A 16,619-nucleotide genomic window follows, 5' to 3' on the forward strand; every position below is an offset into this window, starting at 1 on the left:
TAAATATTTGAGTCCTCTCCCTCTTTTTCTTGATGAGTCTGGCTAATGGTTTATCAATTTTGTTTATCTTCTCAAAGAATCAGCTTTTAGTTTTATTGATCTTTGCTATTGTTTTCTTTGTTTCTATTTCATTTATTTCTGCTCTGATCTTTAGGATTTCTTTCCTTCTACTAACTTTGGGTTTTGTTTGTTCTTCTGTCTCTAGTTCTTTTAGGTGTAAGGTTAGATTGTTTATTTGAGATGTTTGTTTCTTGAGGTAGGATTGTGTTGCTATAAAGTTCCCTCTTAGAACTGCTTTTGCTGTATCCCATAGGTTTTGGATCGTCATGTTTTCATTGTCATTTGTTTCTAGGTATTTTTTGATTTCCTCTTTGATTTCTTCAGTGACCTCTTGGTTATTTAGTAACGTATTGTTTAGCCTCCATGTCTTTGTGCTTTTTATGTTTTTTTCCCTGTGATTTATTTCTAATCTCATAGTGTTGTGGTCAGAAACGATGCTTGATATGATTTCAATTTTCTTAAATTTACTGAGGCTTGATTTGTGACCCAAGCCATGATCTATCCTGGAGAATGTTCTGTGCACACTTGAGAAGAAAGTGTAATCTGCTGTTTTTGGATGGAATGTCCTATAAATATCAATTAAATCTATCTGGTCTTTTGTGTCATTTAAAGCTTGTGTTTCCTTATTAACTTTCTGTTTGGATGATCTGTCCATTGGTGTAAGTGAGGTGTTAAAGTCCCCCACTATTATTGTGTTACTGTCAATTTCCTCTTTTATAGCTGTTAGCAGTTGCCTTACGTATTGAGGTACTCTTATGTTGGGTGCATATATATTTATAATTGTTATATCTTCTTCTTGGATTGATCCCTTGATCATTATGTAGTGTCCTTCCTTGTCTCTTGTAACATTCTTTTTTTTTTGGGGGGGTAGGAGTTTATTTATTTATTTATTTTGGCTGTGTTGGGTCTTCATTTCTGTGCGAAGGCTTTCTCTAGTTGTGGCAAGTGGGGGCCACTCTTCATCGCGGTGCACGGGCCTCTCACTATCGCGGCCTCTCTTGTTGCGGAGCACAGGCTCCAGACGCGCAGGCTCAGTAGTTGTGGCTCACGGGCCTAGTTGCTCCGTGGTATGTGGGACCTTCCCAGACCAGGGCTCGAACCCGTGTCCCCTGCATTAGCAGGCAGATTCTCAACCACTGCGCCACCAGGGAAGCCCAACATTCTTTTTTTTTTAAGTCTATTTTATATGATATGAGATTGCTACTCCAGCTTTCTTTTGATTTCCATTTGCATGGAATTCTTTTTCCATCCCCTCACTTTCAGTCTGTATGTGTCCCTAGGTCTGAAGTGGGTCTCTTGTAGGCAGTATGTATATGGATTTTGTTTTTGTATCCATTCAGCGAGACTGTGTCTTTTGGTTGGAGCATTTAATCCATTCCCATTTAAGGTAATTATCGATATGTATTTTCCTATTACCAGTTTGTTAAGTGTTTTGGGTTTGTTTTTGTAGGTCCTTTTCTTCTCTTGTGTTTCTCACTTAGAGGAGTTCCTTTAGCATTTGTTGTAGAGCTGGTTTGGTGGTGCTGAATTCTCTTAGCTTTTGCTTGTCTGTAAAGCTTTTGATTTTGCCATCGAATCTGAATGAGATCCTTGTCAGGTAGAGTAATCTTGGTTGTAGGTTGTTCCCTTTCATCACTTTAAAATGTCATGCCACTCCCTTCTGGCTTGTAGAGTTTCTGCTGAGAAATCAGCTGTTAACCTTATGGGAGTTCCCTTGTATGTTATTTGTCATTTTTTCCTTGCTGCTTTCAATAATTTTTCTTCATCTTTATTTTTTGCCAATTTGATTGCTGTGTGTCTCGGTGTGTTTCTCCTTGGGTTTATCCTGCATGGGACTCGCTGTGCTTCCTGGACTTGGGTGGCTATTTTCTTTCCCATGTTAGGGAAGTTTTCGACTCTAATCTCTTCATATATTTTCTCAGGTCCTTTCTCCCTCTCTTCTCCTTCTGGGACCCCTATAATGCGAATGTTGTTGTGTTTAATGTTGTCCCAGAGGTCTCTTAGGCTGTCTTCATTTCTTTTCATTCTTTTTTCTTTATTCTGTTCCATGGCAGTAAATTCCACCATTCTGTCTTCCAGGTCACTTATCCGTTCTTCTGCCTCAGTTATTCTGCTATTGATTCCTTCTAGTGTATTTTTCATTTCACTTATTGTATTGTTCATCTCTGTTTGTTTGTTCTTTAATTCTTCTAGGTCTTTGTTAAACATTTCTTGCATCTTCTCCATCTTTGCCTCCATTCTTTTTCTTAGGTCCTGGATCATCTTCACTATCATTATTCTGAATTCTTTTTCTGGAAGGTTGCCTATCTCCACTTCCTTTAGTTGTTTTTCTGGGGTTTTATCTTGTTCCTTCATCTGGTACATAGCCCTCTGCCTTTTCATCTTGTCTGTCTTTCTGTGAATATGGTTTTTGTTCCACAGGCTGCAGGATTGTAGTTCTTCTTGTTTCTGCTGTCTGCCCTCTGGTGGATGAGGCTATCTAAGAGGTTTGTACAAGTTTCCTGGTGGGAGGGGCTGGTGGTGGGTAGAGCTGGCTGTTGCTCTGGTGGGCAGAGCTCAGTAAAACTTTAATCCTCTTGTCTGCTGATGGGTGGGGCTGGGTTCCCTCCCTGTTGGTTGTTTGGCCTGAGGCGACCCAACACTGGAACCTACCTGGGCTCTTTGGTGGGGCTAATGGCGGACTCTGGGAGGGCTGACGCCAAGGAGTGCTTCCTAGAACTTCTGCTGCCAGTGTCCTTGTCCTCACAGTGAGACACAGCCTCCCCCCGCCTCTGCAGGAGACCCTCCAACACTAGCTGGTAGGTCTGGTTCAGTCTCCTGTGGGGTCACTGCTCCTTCCCCTGGGTCCCGATGCGCACACTACTTCGTGTGTGCCTTCCAAGAGTGGAGTCTCTGTTTCCCCCAGTCCTGTCGAAGTCCTGTAATCAAATCCCACTAGCCTTCAAAGTCTGATTGTCTAGGAGTTCCTCCTTCTGTTGCCGGACCCGCAGGTTGGGAAGCCTGACATGGGGCTCAGAACCTTCACTCCAGTGGGTGGACTTCTGTGGTATAATTGTTCTCCAGTTTGTGAGTCACCCCCCCAGCATTTATGGGATTTGATTTTATTGTGATTGCACCCCTCCTACCATCTCACTGTGGCTTCTCCTTTGTCTTTGGATGTGGGGTATCTTTTTTGGTGAGTTTCAGTGTCTTCGTGTCGATGATTGTTCAGCAGTTAGTTGTGATTCCGGTGCTGTCGCAAGAGGGAGTGAGAGCACGTCCGTGTACTCCTCCATCTTGAACCAATCTCCTCCCTTCTCATTTTCCTTTGTGTATCTTCTCCATGTATTTTGTTTGCAGTGGTTACATTTAACATCCTAAAGTTATAACAGTCTATTTACACTGGTAACTATGTAACTTTGCTCACATACAAAACTGCTACTTCTGTACAGCTCCTCTACACCCACCTTCGTTATTGACGTCACAAATTACATCATTACATGTTATGTACCCACTAATATAGATTTAGAAGTATTTTTATGCTTTTCTCTTTTAAATCCTATGAAAGAATAAAAAGTGGAGTTAAGATCCAAAGTGACAATAATACAGGTTTTTACTTGTCCATATATTTACCTTTACCAGAGAACCTTATTTTTCATAGGACTTTGAGTTACTGTCTAGCATCCTTTCATTTCAACTTGAAGGAGTCCCTTTAGCATTTCTTGCAGGGCAGGTCTAGTGGTGATAACTCCTTTAGCTTTTGTCTTGGAATGTATTAATTTCTTCCTCACTTTTGAAGGACACTTTGTTGTATATAGAATTTTTGGTTGACAGTTTTTTTCGTTCAGCACTTTTTCCTTTTTTCCCCCAGCTTTATTGAGGTATAATCAACTGTATATATGTAAGGTATATTTTGATATACCTACACACTGTGAAAGGATAACCATAGACAAGCTAATTATCACATCTATTACCCACATAGTTACCAATTTTTTTTTTGGTGTGTGATGAAAATACTTAAGATCTACTCTCTTAGCAAATTTCAGTACAATACAATACAGTATTGTTAGCTGTTTTCACCATACTGTACGTTAGGTCCCCGGAGGTTATTCATGTTATAACTGGAAGTTTGTTCCCTTTGACCAATAGTGTGCCATTCCTTACCCTGCCCCTGATAGGCACCACTCTACTCTCTGTTTCTGTGAGTTTGGCCTTTTTAGAGTCCACATATAAGTGAGATCATGTACAGTATTTGTCTTTTTCTGTTTGACTTATTTCACTTAGTATAATGCTCTTGGGTTTTATCCATGTTGTCACAGATGGCAGGATTTCCTTCTTTTATAAGAGTGAATAATATTCTTGCATGTGTGTGTATCATATTTTCTTTATCCATTCATCTGTAGATGGACATTTAGGTTGTTTCTGTATCTTGGCTATTGTAAATAATGCTGCAATGAACATGGAAGTGAAGATATCTCTTTGAGATACTGATTTCATTTCCTCTGGATATATACCCAGAAGTGGGATGGCCAGACCATATGGTAGTCCTATTTTTAATTTTTTGAGGAACCTCCATACTATTTTCCATAAAAGCTGTACTAATTTACATTTCCACCAACAGTACACAGTGGTTCCCTTTTCTCCACATCCTCATCAACACTTGTTATCTCTTTTTGATAAGAGCTATCCTAACAGGTATGAGTTAATATCCCATTGTTGTTTTCATTTGCATTTCCCTGATGATTAGTGATGTTGAGCAGCTTTTCATATACCCATAGGCCATTTGTACAGGTATACCTTAAAAGTATTGCAGGTTCAGTCGCAGACCACTGCAAAGTAAGTAAAGTGAGTCATGTGAGTGTTTTGGGTTCCCAGTGCATATAAAAGTTATGTTTACACTATACTGTAGTCTATTAAGTGTACAATAGCATTATGTACACTTAAAAACAATGTACATTCCTTAAAAATACTTATTGCTAAAAATGCTAACCATCATCTCAACCTTCAGTGAGTTGTAGTAGTAAAGTCAAAGATTGCTGATCACAGATCACTGTAACAACAATAATAATGAAAAAGTTTGAAATATTTTGAGAATTACCAAAATGTGACATACAGACATGAAATGAGCAAATGCTGTTGGAAAAATGGTACCCATAGATTTGCTTGACATAGGGTTGCCACAGATATTCAATTTGTAAAAAAATGCAGTATCTGTGAAGTGCAACAAAGCAAAGCACAGTAAAACAAAGTATGCCTGTATGTCTTCTTTGGAAAAAATGTCTATTCATATCCTTTGCCCATTTTTTTTTTTTTTTTTTTTTTTGCGGTACGTGGGCCTCTCACCATTGTGGCCTCTCCCCTTGCAGAGCACAGGCTCTGGACGTGCAGGCTCAGCGGCCATGGCTCACGGGCCCAGCCGCTCCGCAGCATGTGGGATCCTCCCAGACCGGGGCATGAACCCGTGTCCCCTGCATCGGCAGGCGGACTCTCAAACACTGCGCCACCAGGGAAGCCCTGCCCATATTTGTTTTTGGTTTTGCTATTGAGTTGTATGATTTGCATATTAACCCCTTATCAGATATATGGTTTGTAAATATTTTCTATTCTGTAGGTTGCCTTTTCATTTTTTTGATTGTTTCCTTTGCTGTGCAGAAGGTTTTTAGTTTGATGGAGTTCCACTTGTTTATTTTTGCTTTTGTTTCCTGTGCTTTTGGTATATCTAAAAAGTCATTGCCAAGGCCCATGTCAAGGAGCTTTTCCTCTGTTTTCTTCTTGGAGTTTTATGGTTTCAGGACTGACATTTAAGGCTTTAATCATTTTGAGTTAATTTTTGTGTGTGGTGCCAGATGAGGTGAGGGTCCAGTTTCATTCTTGTGCATGTGGATATTGAGTTTTTCCAGTAACATTTATTGAAGACACTGTCTTTCCCTCCACTGTATATTCTTGGCTCTTTTGTCATAGATTAGTTGACCATATATGTGTGGGTTTATTTCTGGGCTTTCTATTCTGTTCCATTGATCTGTGTCTGTGTTTTGTTGTTGTTGTTTTTTGGCTGTGTTGCACAGCTTGTGGGATCTCAGTTCCCTGACCAGGGATTGAACCAGGGCTGTGGCAGTGAAAGCCCATAATTCTAACCACTAGGTCACCAGAAACTCCCCTATGTATCTGTTTCTATGCCAATACCATACTGTTTGGATTACTATAGCTTTGGAGTATAGTTTGAAAACAGGAAATGTGATGTGCTTCCAGATTTGTTCTTCTCTCTCAAAATTGCTTTGGCTATTTGGAGATCTTTTGTGGTTCCATACAAATTTGAGGATTGTTTGTTCTATTTCCATGAAAGATGCCATTGGAATTTTGATCAGAATTGTACCTGTAGCTTGCTTTGGGTAGTATGGACATTTTAACAATATTAATTCTTCAAGTCCATGAGCACGGAATATCTTTCCATTTATTTGTGTCTTCAGTTTCTTTCATCAGTGTCTTATAGTTTTCAGTATACAGGTCTCTCACCTCCTCGGTTAAATTTGTTTATTTTTAAAATTTTATTTTTGGCTGCGTTGGGTTTTTGTTGCTGCTCATGGGCTTTCTCTAGTTGTGGCGAGTGGGGGCTACTCGGTTGCCGTTCACGGCCTTCTCATTGTGGTGGCTTCTCTTGTTGCGGAGCATGGGCTTTAGGCACATGGGCTTCAGTAGTTGCAACACGCAGGCTCAGTAGTTGTGGCGCATAGACTTAGTTAAATTTATTAAATTTATTCCGAAGTATTAGGCTGGCCAAAAAGTTCGTTCGGGTTTTTCAGTAACACCTTACAGAACGAACTTTTTGGCCAACCCATTATTTTATTCTTTTTTATGAAATTCTAAACAGGATTATTTTCTTAATTTTCTTTCTCATAGTCCATTATTGGTGTAGAGAAATGCAACATATTTTCGTATATTAATTTTATATCCTGCAACTTTACTGAATTTATTAGTTCTAATACTTTTTGGTATTAGGGTATTCTCTATATAATAACATGTCATCTGCAAATAGTGACAGTTGTACTTCTTCCTTCCCAATATAGATGACTTTTATTTCTTTTTCTTGCCTAATTTCTCTGGCTAGGACTTCCAATGCTATGTTGAATAAGTGGTAAGAGTGGGCATCCTTGTCTTGTTCCTCATCTTAAAGGAAAAGCTTTCAGCTTTTCCTTCTTCTTGAGTCAATTTTTGGTAGTTTGTGTAGGCATTTGTGTATTTTATCTAAGTTAACTAATTTATTGGCATGCAGTTGTTCAATGTATTCCTGTGTAATTCTTTTTCTTTTTAAGGTTTTTTTTTTTTTTTTTTTTTTTTTGCCGTGCCGTATGGCATGCAGGATCCTTGTTCCCTGACCAGGGTTTGAACCTGCACCCGCTAGAGTGGAAGGTCAGAGTCTTAACCACTGGACTGCCAGGAAAGTCCTTTTTTTTTTTTTTTTTTTTTTTTTAAATAGGAACTATTTCCAACTCACAGAAAAGAATAGGGAGAATAAAGAAATCAACTGCCAGTAAACAAGTGTTAATATTTTGCTAGATGGCTATAGAATTACTAAAGAAATAAATAGAAAAAATAAATAAAACCTTCAATATTAATTGAAGGCTACTTTAATTCCTGCAATCTAATTCCTTTTCTTTCCACAAGTATCTTGAATCTTGGTATGGACATGAGTCCTTACCACCCATATTTTCATATTTTATATAAAAAAGTGAACAGCATTGTTGATTTAAAATGTTACTTGAATTATGTAGGCTTCATTCTGCACTTTTCTTTCCCTCAGCATTTTGAGATTGATTTACATTGGCACATTAGATTTAGTTCATTTGTGTAAATTGCTATGTTTAAATGTTCGCAAAATGAAAGGCCTACAGGTCATTTTCAGTGTTTGCTTTGTAAACTATGCTTTCGTGTTAATTCTTGCACGTGATTGCCTGTGGGCATGTGTTTCTCAAGGATGAGTATCAAAGAAGTTGAGTTGCAGAGTTTGTATCTTCAACTTTACTAGATATTGTAAAATTGCTCTATGAATACTGGGTTTTTGGGTGTGCTCAAGTGGCTCCAGGTACCCAGCCCAGGTAGGTAGTTTTGTGAGTCATTGTGTGTGGCCCCACCTGTGGGCTTGGGCTTCACTTAAGATGCCCTAGTCTTGTAACCCAGGTTCTGGTTGGAGTTAACCTAGTACAAGCTGTACTGTGGATGCTATTAACCATCCGTGTGAGTAGCTACTTTGTAAAATGTGTGAGGTTGAGGAGACTTGAGAGACGCCCAGTTGGGGTGAACCTCATGATTGACATGAACTAAGTCTGCTATAATCAATTGGTTTTGTCACGTATCTGAACAAAGACGTTGGAGTGAATGTACCGAGTCTACAGAAATGATCCGGGCTCTGGGATGTCAGAAGCTTGGTCTCACATCCACACTCTGCTTTCTTTGTAATTTCGGGCAAGACATTTCCCTTCTCTGTCCTTAGTTGCCACATCTATTAAATGGGGATAGGAAGAGTTCCTTGCTCGTAGACTTATTAAACGAGGGTTTTATACATAAAGTGTTTGGCACAGGGCCTGGCATTTAGCAGCATCTACTACATTTGCTGCTGTTTCTATTAACCTGTCTCCACTTGCATTCCTGGGCCTTGGCGCTGTGTACCAGGGACGTGGGGAGAAGGGTGAGTACGCACTGTGGTTACCGCCCACAGGGCCATGTCAGCAGCTTCCTCCTGGAATGATGTCACACGGTCATTTCCACGAGGGGCAGTCAGACAGTTGATTAGTGGCCTCATGTTTTGTCTAAGTATACACTGTGGGTTTCGTTTTAATAACTGGTCATAAAAATTAGCAGAAGAGATAGCCAGGATGTCCAAATGGGGTTTCTTTCTGAAAGTTAATATCCATCAGAAAGGGAAGCTATTTGTGGAAGGAGGGGCAAAAGAATGGTCGTTAGGTGACTTGGGAAATCTTCAAGACGGTTATGTGGCACATAAAATTGTTGGTGACATGTAGTTTACATCTGTCCTGAAGCTGGTCTTTCCTAGGTGTCATTCATTTCCAGCCATCACCAAGTGTGTGGGTGTGTCTGTGTTTACAAGTGCTTTTGTAGTCCTGCCGACTCTAGAGCAAGTGTGCTGCAGAGGATTACAAAGGTGCTAAATGGTGACTGTGTCCACTATCTAAAAGGCTTTCGAAGGCCTGTATTACCCAAAGGAAACAGAATTATCTCCAGAAGAGTCTTAAGCCCCTTGAGGTCTGGGATTCTTAAATGCTCTGCTGTCGATGCTTCCAGACTTTGTTTCCCAGCACTTCTTGGCCAGATTCTGTCCTTCAGCCCAACTCCGGCACCTAGCCCTCGGCCTGGCACAGAGCAGGGCCTCAGCCAAAATCTCTCTCTTTACTCTGACCTCCCCCAAGTGGTTTTCTCTGTTTGGAATGTCCTTTGCACATCCTAACGCATCTCTTCCAGCACCTTCCCTAAAGCTCCCAGCTCTGTCCCTTGCTCATTCCTGGGACTGCCTGGGGCACTTTCTCTTTCTCTCCCCAAGGGAAGGATCTTGGCTGGTAACATGTGATGTTACAAATGTCTTAGTTCGTTGGAAGCATCATCTACTTACTGGTCTGTTGAGGCTGCTCCCTTGGTCCCTAAAGGTAGCGGATAATGAACATTTTGTTGTAGTTAGGTAACCAGTGATCTTTCTTTTCTCCCTCTCTGAGGGTGATACGACACCCACTTTCATAGTCAGATATTGATATGAAAGTTTTGGCTGTTAGTCAGGTTTACCCATTACTGTTTTATGTCATCAAAACTCTATTTTAACCATGGGCTTCTGGGTTGAAAATCAAATGCCATCTTACTAAAATAAACTGAATTCTAAAGACCATTTCTTTTGGTCTATAAAAGCACCTCATGTAAATAGTTGCTTCTGAAATGTGGCTGAACTGAAGGATTACCTGGGTCTTTTGGGAATCTTGTTGGTGGCTCATTTATTACTGTCAAAGCGAGAGCCAGTTTTCCCCAGGCATGTGTGTACACACCCACCCCCGGGGGACCACAGCCTTCACCACGTCTCTCATTCGGGGTTTCCTTATGATTGTGGGAGAATGCACATGGTTTTGGTGTCAAATCTTGTCATGGTCAAGTTCAGTTAGGTACCTGTTTCTATTTTGTATCCCACGATCCTGGACCTGGGGGAGGGGAGGTGTGCACCGGATGTGTGATTCACAAAACCTGCCTCAGCACACCCGCTTGTTGTGTCTGGTGACTGCTGTAAGGCTTGCTCTGAAGGCAGTGTCTCCTCCCCGCCCGCCCCCCTCAGCTCTCCTGACCCCATAGCATGTGGTCTTTCCTCTGCATAGCAAGAATCATAGTACATCAAAATGTTTTTATTTGAGACACAAAAATGCAAAATTGCTGAGATATCAAACATTTCCCGATCAGCTACAATACGGCCACTATGTACAAAAAGATCTGATGATAAATGTGCACACATATAAAAATACAGTATGCATTACCTATGTACAGTACATGTGCAAAATGTATGGCATTCAAACATGATATGGAATTGATTTCAGGGGTGCAAACAGCAAATACAAAGGCATCATGGTTTTTCTTTTAAAAAACAACATAAAGGCAGTACATGAATGGACCCCCGATTGCCATAGTTTTTTGTTTATTAAACTAGTGCTTTGATAAGCAGGGCTCTGCAGATTGGTATCTTTCTCCTTTTTTTCATAGAGTGAGATGCTAAGACATAATGTGACGATGAAAATAAGAGAAACACCTATCACGTCTCATTTCTGTTGCAAGCAAGAGAAGAAAACTAATTTGTACGTAGAAAGGAAAAAACTCTGTATTACTGCTAAATACGTATTATTCTTAACCCAACAAAACAAATCTATACTATTTTACATGAAAACAATAGAGAAATATCTACATCTTTGTGAAAATTATAACCTTAAATGGATAATACCTTTTTGGGACTGATTTTTGAGATCTCATTAGTCTCAAATTTTAAATAAAAAGTGCCTCCTTTTGGCAAATACTTGGCAATGCCTTTGGTTCCACTGAAGCAAGTTTGCATTACTATTAGTTATTCGAGGTTAAGTGCTTTTGGTAGCAACTAAACCCTTTCCTAAATGCTTCCTCCTCCTCCTAAATCAGCAAGTTTCCTTACAGCATAATGTGGAGAGGTAATCGTTATGAGTCTCGGTGATTCTATGAACTTGGTTAAAGCTTTGTCTTAGTAGTTGGCACAAAGCTCTGTTGAACACGACAGCCAGGTTGAGATCGCCAATGACATGTTTTATTTGATTCCAGACAGCACCTTGCAGGTCCGAGATTGCCATCCTCTTGTCACAGAATCGTGACATTTTCCAATGATTCACAGAGCAACGTGTTTGTGTGGAGGGGAAGAGCTCTTTTGTAAACATGTGCAGCTTTTTGAATTACAGGCCTCAAATCAGAGATTTCAGGTAGAAACCCTTTGCAATGATGCATTTCCTCAAATACTGCAAGAAAGGGTGAATGGGGACAAACATAGACCTGCTTATTGCCATGCAGTCACTTCACAAGTAAAAACGTAGCTCAGAAACATCGCTGAGTAAGCAAGTTATCAAAGGTTTGAACCAGGAAGAAGAATGACTACGTATTAATTGTTATTTTCCAGTTTTGACTGAAACCACTTAAAAGATGCGCTGAAATGCAGTTAGGATGCTCTCCAAATACACATTTCTGCACTTGTGAGCTGTGTTCCTTGATAATAACTCTGACCTTCCAGTTAGTGTTCTTTGAGAGTGTGGGCTAATTTTGTGGCCTCCAGGCAGGGGACACTTTGCCTGTTGTCTTGCTCCGGTGCCAGTGGTCGGGACTGATGTGGTGGTGACGGATGGCGACACGCAGAGGGCTATTTGCGAACCTGCTGTGGAGCCCCGGGTGGCTCTGCTGGTGGACACTGACAGCTAGTCTCTTGGAAGTTCTTGAAACAGCCCCTGGCTGCCACCCTCCACCTGGCTCATGGCAGGAGCCACCAGATGGGCCCCAGAAACAGCGTGAGGGTGTGGCGGAAACCCGGGCAAAGGCTGTTTGTGGACAGTAAAGGGACGGACCCGGCACTGTTGTGGCTGGTTTCAGCTTGGGAATTGCGAAAGGACTCTGGAGAAAGCTGTGTGGCCTGGAATGATCTGGGTTGATCTGGGGTAGAGGAAGCCTGAGTCAGCTTTGGTGACAAAATGGGTAACACTCCTGATCCATCATCACTCGGGGTCCACGGACTGCACAGCTTGTGACGGTGCCCTCTACAGGTGGCAGCCTGGGGGGGGCGACACCACACTGCCTTTGCCACGATTCTGAAATGGCACTTCCAGGGATCACACAACCGTGCAGTTTGTAAAAAGGAGATTTTAAGTAAGATCTCTTTTGTGCCATAAAAATATTCATATAAAACAAACACAAATAGTATCTGAGCAAGAAGTTCCATGAATTCAGACTACACCTATGTACAAATATGTGGCAGGTGCTATACAGTAGATTGCACATTTCAGGAAAAACACTAGAACGTGAACCACTCACACTGTCCTAAGAGGTTTCCTAGTACATGCTTTGCTGAAATGTACAAGATGACCACATATGCCTGAAGCTTCGGTGTACCTTCTATTCCTCCCATCCTTAATGATGAGACCTGATACCTATATACACTAGCAGGGGAAGCTTGATACTCCTGTGTTTCAGGAATATTTAGGAAATAAGACTGGATATGAGATAATGTTTCTAGGAGTTGGTTTCCTGCTTGGCAGTATACTGTTCTGCAGGATGGTGCACAACAGCACCACTTCTAAACCCCACACACATGAACACCTGAAAATCCAACCAGCGCTTCTGCCCTCTGTTTAAAGGGCTGTGAAGCTCACCTCAAACCCCAAATCATCCTCTTTGGTAAACACACGCCTTTCCCATTGCGCTTACCATCACGTTCACTGAGTTAGGGCAGAGGGGCTGTGATCACAGAATGTCACCTTTGGTCACGTCACACGCTGCGCACGGTCTGTGTCCTCACTCTCACCTGGAACATTAGCTGAGACCCTGGTGAGCAGCACTGGTGTCACAGAGGCCCAGCTGGCTACTCAAGCCAGGACGGAGGGCCGGGTGGAATGCTGCGAGTAGGTGGCTGGTAGAGTCAATACTAGACGCCCCTTGCCTGCCTTTAAAGGAAATGCTGGTACGTGAAGGTCTGAACACACATGTGAAGTGGGCACTTCAGCAATGTGTAGTCGAGAGACCAGGCTCATGAGATGGCATTCTTTGCAATGCAGTGTGTATTTTTGGAGAGCAACCTTCCTGTGGCATGTTTCAAATCTATTTTAAAAAAGCACTAAGGGGAGCTGAGGGCTAGAGAACAATCTATGTACACAACTCGGGATGATGGAAACAGAGTTACTCGACAGGAGCCAGCACCACTAGCTGTTCAGTTGCCTCCTGCTGACTCACTGGTATTTGGTGCTAATTTAATAAGCCATTTAAATCTGAATGAAGATGATGCTTAGAGCCTAAGTGTGGACCACAGAAGCCCCAGACAAAAACCCAGGGCCCAGACTTCCCCTAAGAAAAGTACCTTCCCGGGTCAATAGCCCTGCCCCTGGCCACAGGCCCTCTGAAAGGAACTGACTCGAGATGCACGTCATGCCCAGGACGTTAACTGTCCCACTGGGCTTGGTCAGATGGCGGCGCTGTGGTTAACGGTTACTGGTTCCCACATGTTGGATTACCAATTGCTAAACACTCGAAGTACCTACTGCAGACCACACTGTGCATGACTGCCTCTGCTTGAATCATCCAGAAGCACTTTCCAGTTGGGAGGGCTTTCAACGGAGGGCTCGAGGGTTGTGGGCAACTGAATACTGGGAAAATGGACTTTTCTTACATGTAGTAAAATTTACAAACTGAAATAAAAATATACAGTAAGACCAGTTCTTAGGCAAAACGCAAACCCAGAAATGATTCACAGACTCTTTCCAAGTAGTGGGTCAGGTTCCCACAGTGACTTGCAAGAGGCAACTTTCACCATTTAACAACCAAGCGAACACCTGACCATACGTAGGGTTTATACAAGGTGAGGTGGAGAGCACAATGATGTTATGTAATAAAAACCTCCACACTTTGGGGTAGATTTCAGGTGGGTTTTTTTTCAGTTATTTATATTTTATCATATACTTACTTAAATGACTAGCTTGATTGAAATAATCTTGGAAATCCTGTGATAGTTGGCATTTTAGAAAATTATGAAACTACTCAACAAATCTTTTTTCTATATAAAAAACTACTAATAAAACCTCCAGTTTTTCCATCTTCAGCTTGATGATATAGTGAGAGCTCAGGTATGACATCCAGTTACAAGCCTGTAAAACAGTAACCAGGGATAAGCGACAGAGAAGAGGACGGCCAGGGCTGGGTCCACTGGCCAACCTGGCGCCTCTGTCTCACCTGTAACCGTTGTAGGAATGTCCTAGGTTGATGACAGACTTCTCCCTTGCCTTCTCTTTGCAACTCACCAGCTCAGAAATATATTTTATGCTAAAGCCTTTTCTTGGTTCTTTGAGATGGGTCTGGTTACCTGAAAGTTAGTCAGCAATTCTTTAAATACGGAAATACATGTGGCTCAAGTACTCCAGAAATATTTGAGTTATTACAAGAAGTAGGACCACTGGGTACCTAATGCCTTACTCCAGTGTAGGCTGTACACATCACAATGTCAGAGCACACATACAGATATCTAAGATACACATTAAAATCAACCTAATCAACCCAGAGGGCTGCAAATAGAATTTTCAGTGTTATCAGTACACCTGACTTCTTACAGTGGATTGTTTATGACAGTCTTTTGTAGACACTGTCTGGTTATGGTGGAAGATCTTCCATTTCAATTTAAATTTGGAGATCTAAAGATTCCCAAAAATCACAAAATAAACTATAACACACAAAAAAATTACATTGGTTTCTGAATGGAACCAAAAAGTCTTCAGTGGGAAGCTGTCACTGAACTGGCTGGTGCTGACCACTGCCCTTGACCCCTGCTGCATCTTGGGCTGGGCTCAGGCCATTTCTAGGAAATACCCTGTGCAGTGGTCTCTCACCTCCCTTCCTTTTGAGTGGAGCCGTTTGCCTTTTATTGAGGGTCTCAAAGTGACCACAGAGGTTTAAATGTAGCTGATGACCAGAGGCCCTGGTATCACCGCCCTGCACACATCACTCTGCTTCATGTTTTTATCTAAAGGTACCTTTCATTCTTTAATGAAGTCTGGAGAAATACATAAGTCTTCTTGGAGGAGTGTTTTTTCAGAAGGCTCTGTGCTATATTAAATCGTAGACATTCACTGCTGGATGCAATGAAATGTTTTCAAACTTGGTCTCCAGCCTCTGACCATCCCTCCATTCTTTCTGTGACAACATATTATAATTGCAATGATGCAACTATGGATCTGTCTCTAAAAACTGACCTTCTCCAATCATCTTCATCTTCTTGACCCTCATGGAATCTGGGAAGAGAAATCTGTGCCGTTAGTCCCATGGCAGTGGTAGGTCCTGTGGGTCTAGGAAGTCGGCAGAGAACATGCTCGGAGCAGTGGCGCTGAGGGGAGTGAGTCCCGATGACGTGCCGGGCATGGTAATGTCTAACCACTCCATGTTGTCCAGGTTCGAGTCAGAAAGGTCAAGGGACAGGCAGGGAGTACTTGCAGCAAACTGGGCCTCGGAAGTTTCCATGGGTGAGTGTGAGTGGTCCAGCACGCCTGAGTGACTCAGCAGGTCGTTCTGGAGATCCTCTATCAGGGAGAAGGGCTCCCTGTCCTCGCTGCTGCTTTGCAGTGGAGCAATTTCACTGGCTGAAGGCAAAGTTCCATCCAAGAATGCTTCTAGTTGGTTCTCTAAGCTGGCAGATAAACTGCTCATAGGTTCTAAGGATATGGGTGGTGCCATTTGGACTTGGGGTGGTGGCCGGGACACCACTGTGCTGACTGGCATTGTGGTGATGCTGGCTGTCACCGGTCTCATTTTAGAAATAGGAGAAGGTTCTTCTTTTACAGGGAGGGAAATCTCTGCAAAATAATTGAAGTAATTAATAATGATTTGGTACTATTTAAACGTTTTTTATTCATTACCAGGGCAATTATTTTGTATTTTTGTGATGACTTATACACAGTCCATCTTAGAGTTAGGAAGAGGATGCTGTTGGTCGGGTACGGTCCTGGATAACCTTTAGGAGGATGGATATTTTAGTTAAACAGATAAACATTTAAGCTGATAACATTCTGATACGCTTTCAATTCTTTTTAGTAAGAGTAACATTAAAAGCAGTCTCTGCCACCAGGTGGGAATCGATGGTTTTAGATTATTTGATCCTTTTCTTATTCTAAGTCATTCCAGGCTGAAGACAGGCTCCTGTCTTACCCTCTACCTTGAATCTGCTATTACAGCGGCACACCACCCTTACAGTGAATGTCAAAGTGGATACCCTGAGTTTGTACAGGCTTCATGAAGTACATCCTTAATATTATGAAAGCTCTAATTATATTCTTTTTTTA

General features: G+C 41.7%; 1 protein-coding gene across 10 annotated transcripts in view; it reads right to left on the reverse strand.

The window, feature by feature from the left end:
• Nucleotides 1–10,420: 10,420 nt before the first annotated feature.
• Nucleotides 10,421–16,619, reverse strand: part of MRTFB (myocardin related transcription factor B) — a 209,386-nt gene continuing 203,187 nt past the window's right edge. For all 10 annotated transcript variants that reach the window (XM_081257989.1, XM_081257985.1, XM_081257991.1 and 7 more), the window contains one exon: nucleotides 10,421–16,133. In XM_081257989.1, coding sequence (XP_081114115.1) covers nucleotides 15,598–16,133 — 536 coding nt within the window. In that variant the 3' untranslated portion in view covers nucleotides 10,421–15,597. The remainder of the gene's footprint in view (nucleotides 16,134–16,619) is intronic.

Source organism: Mesoplodon bidens, assembly GCF_964165515.1.
Source record: "Mesoplodon bidens genome assembly, chromosome: 15".
NCBI lineage: Eukaryota > Metazoa > Chordata > Mammalia > Artiodactyla > Ziphiidae > Mesoplodon > Mesoplodon bidens.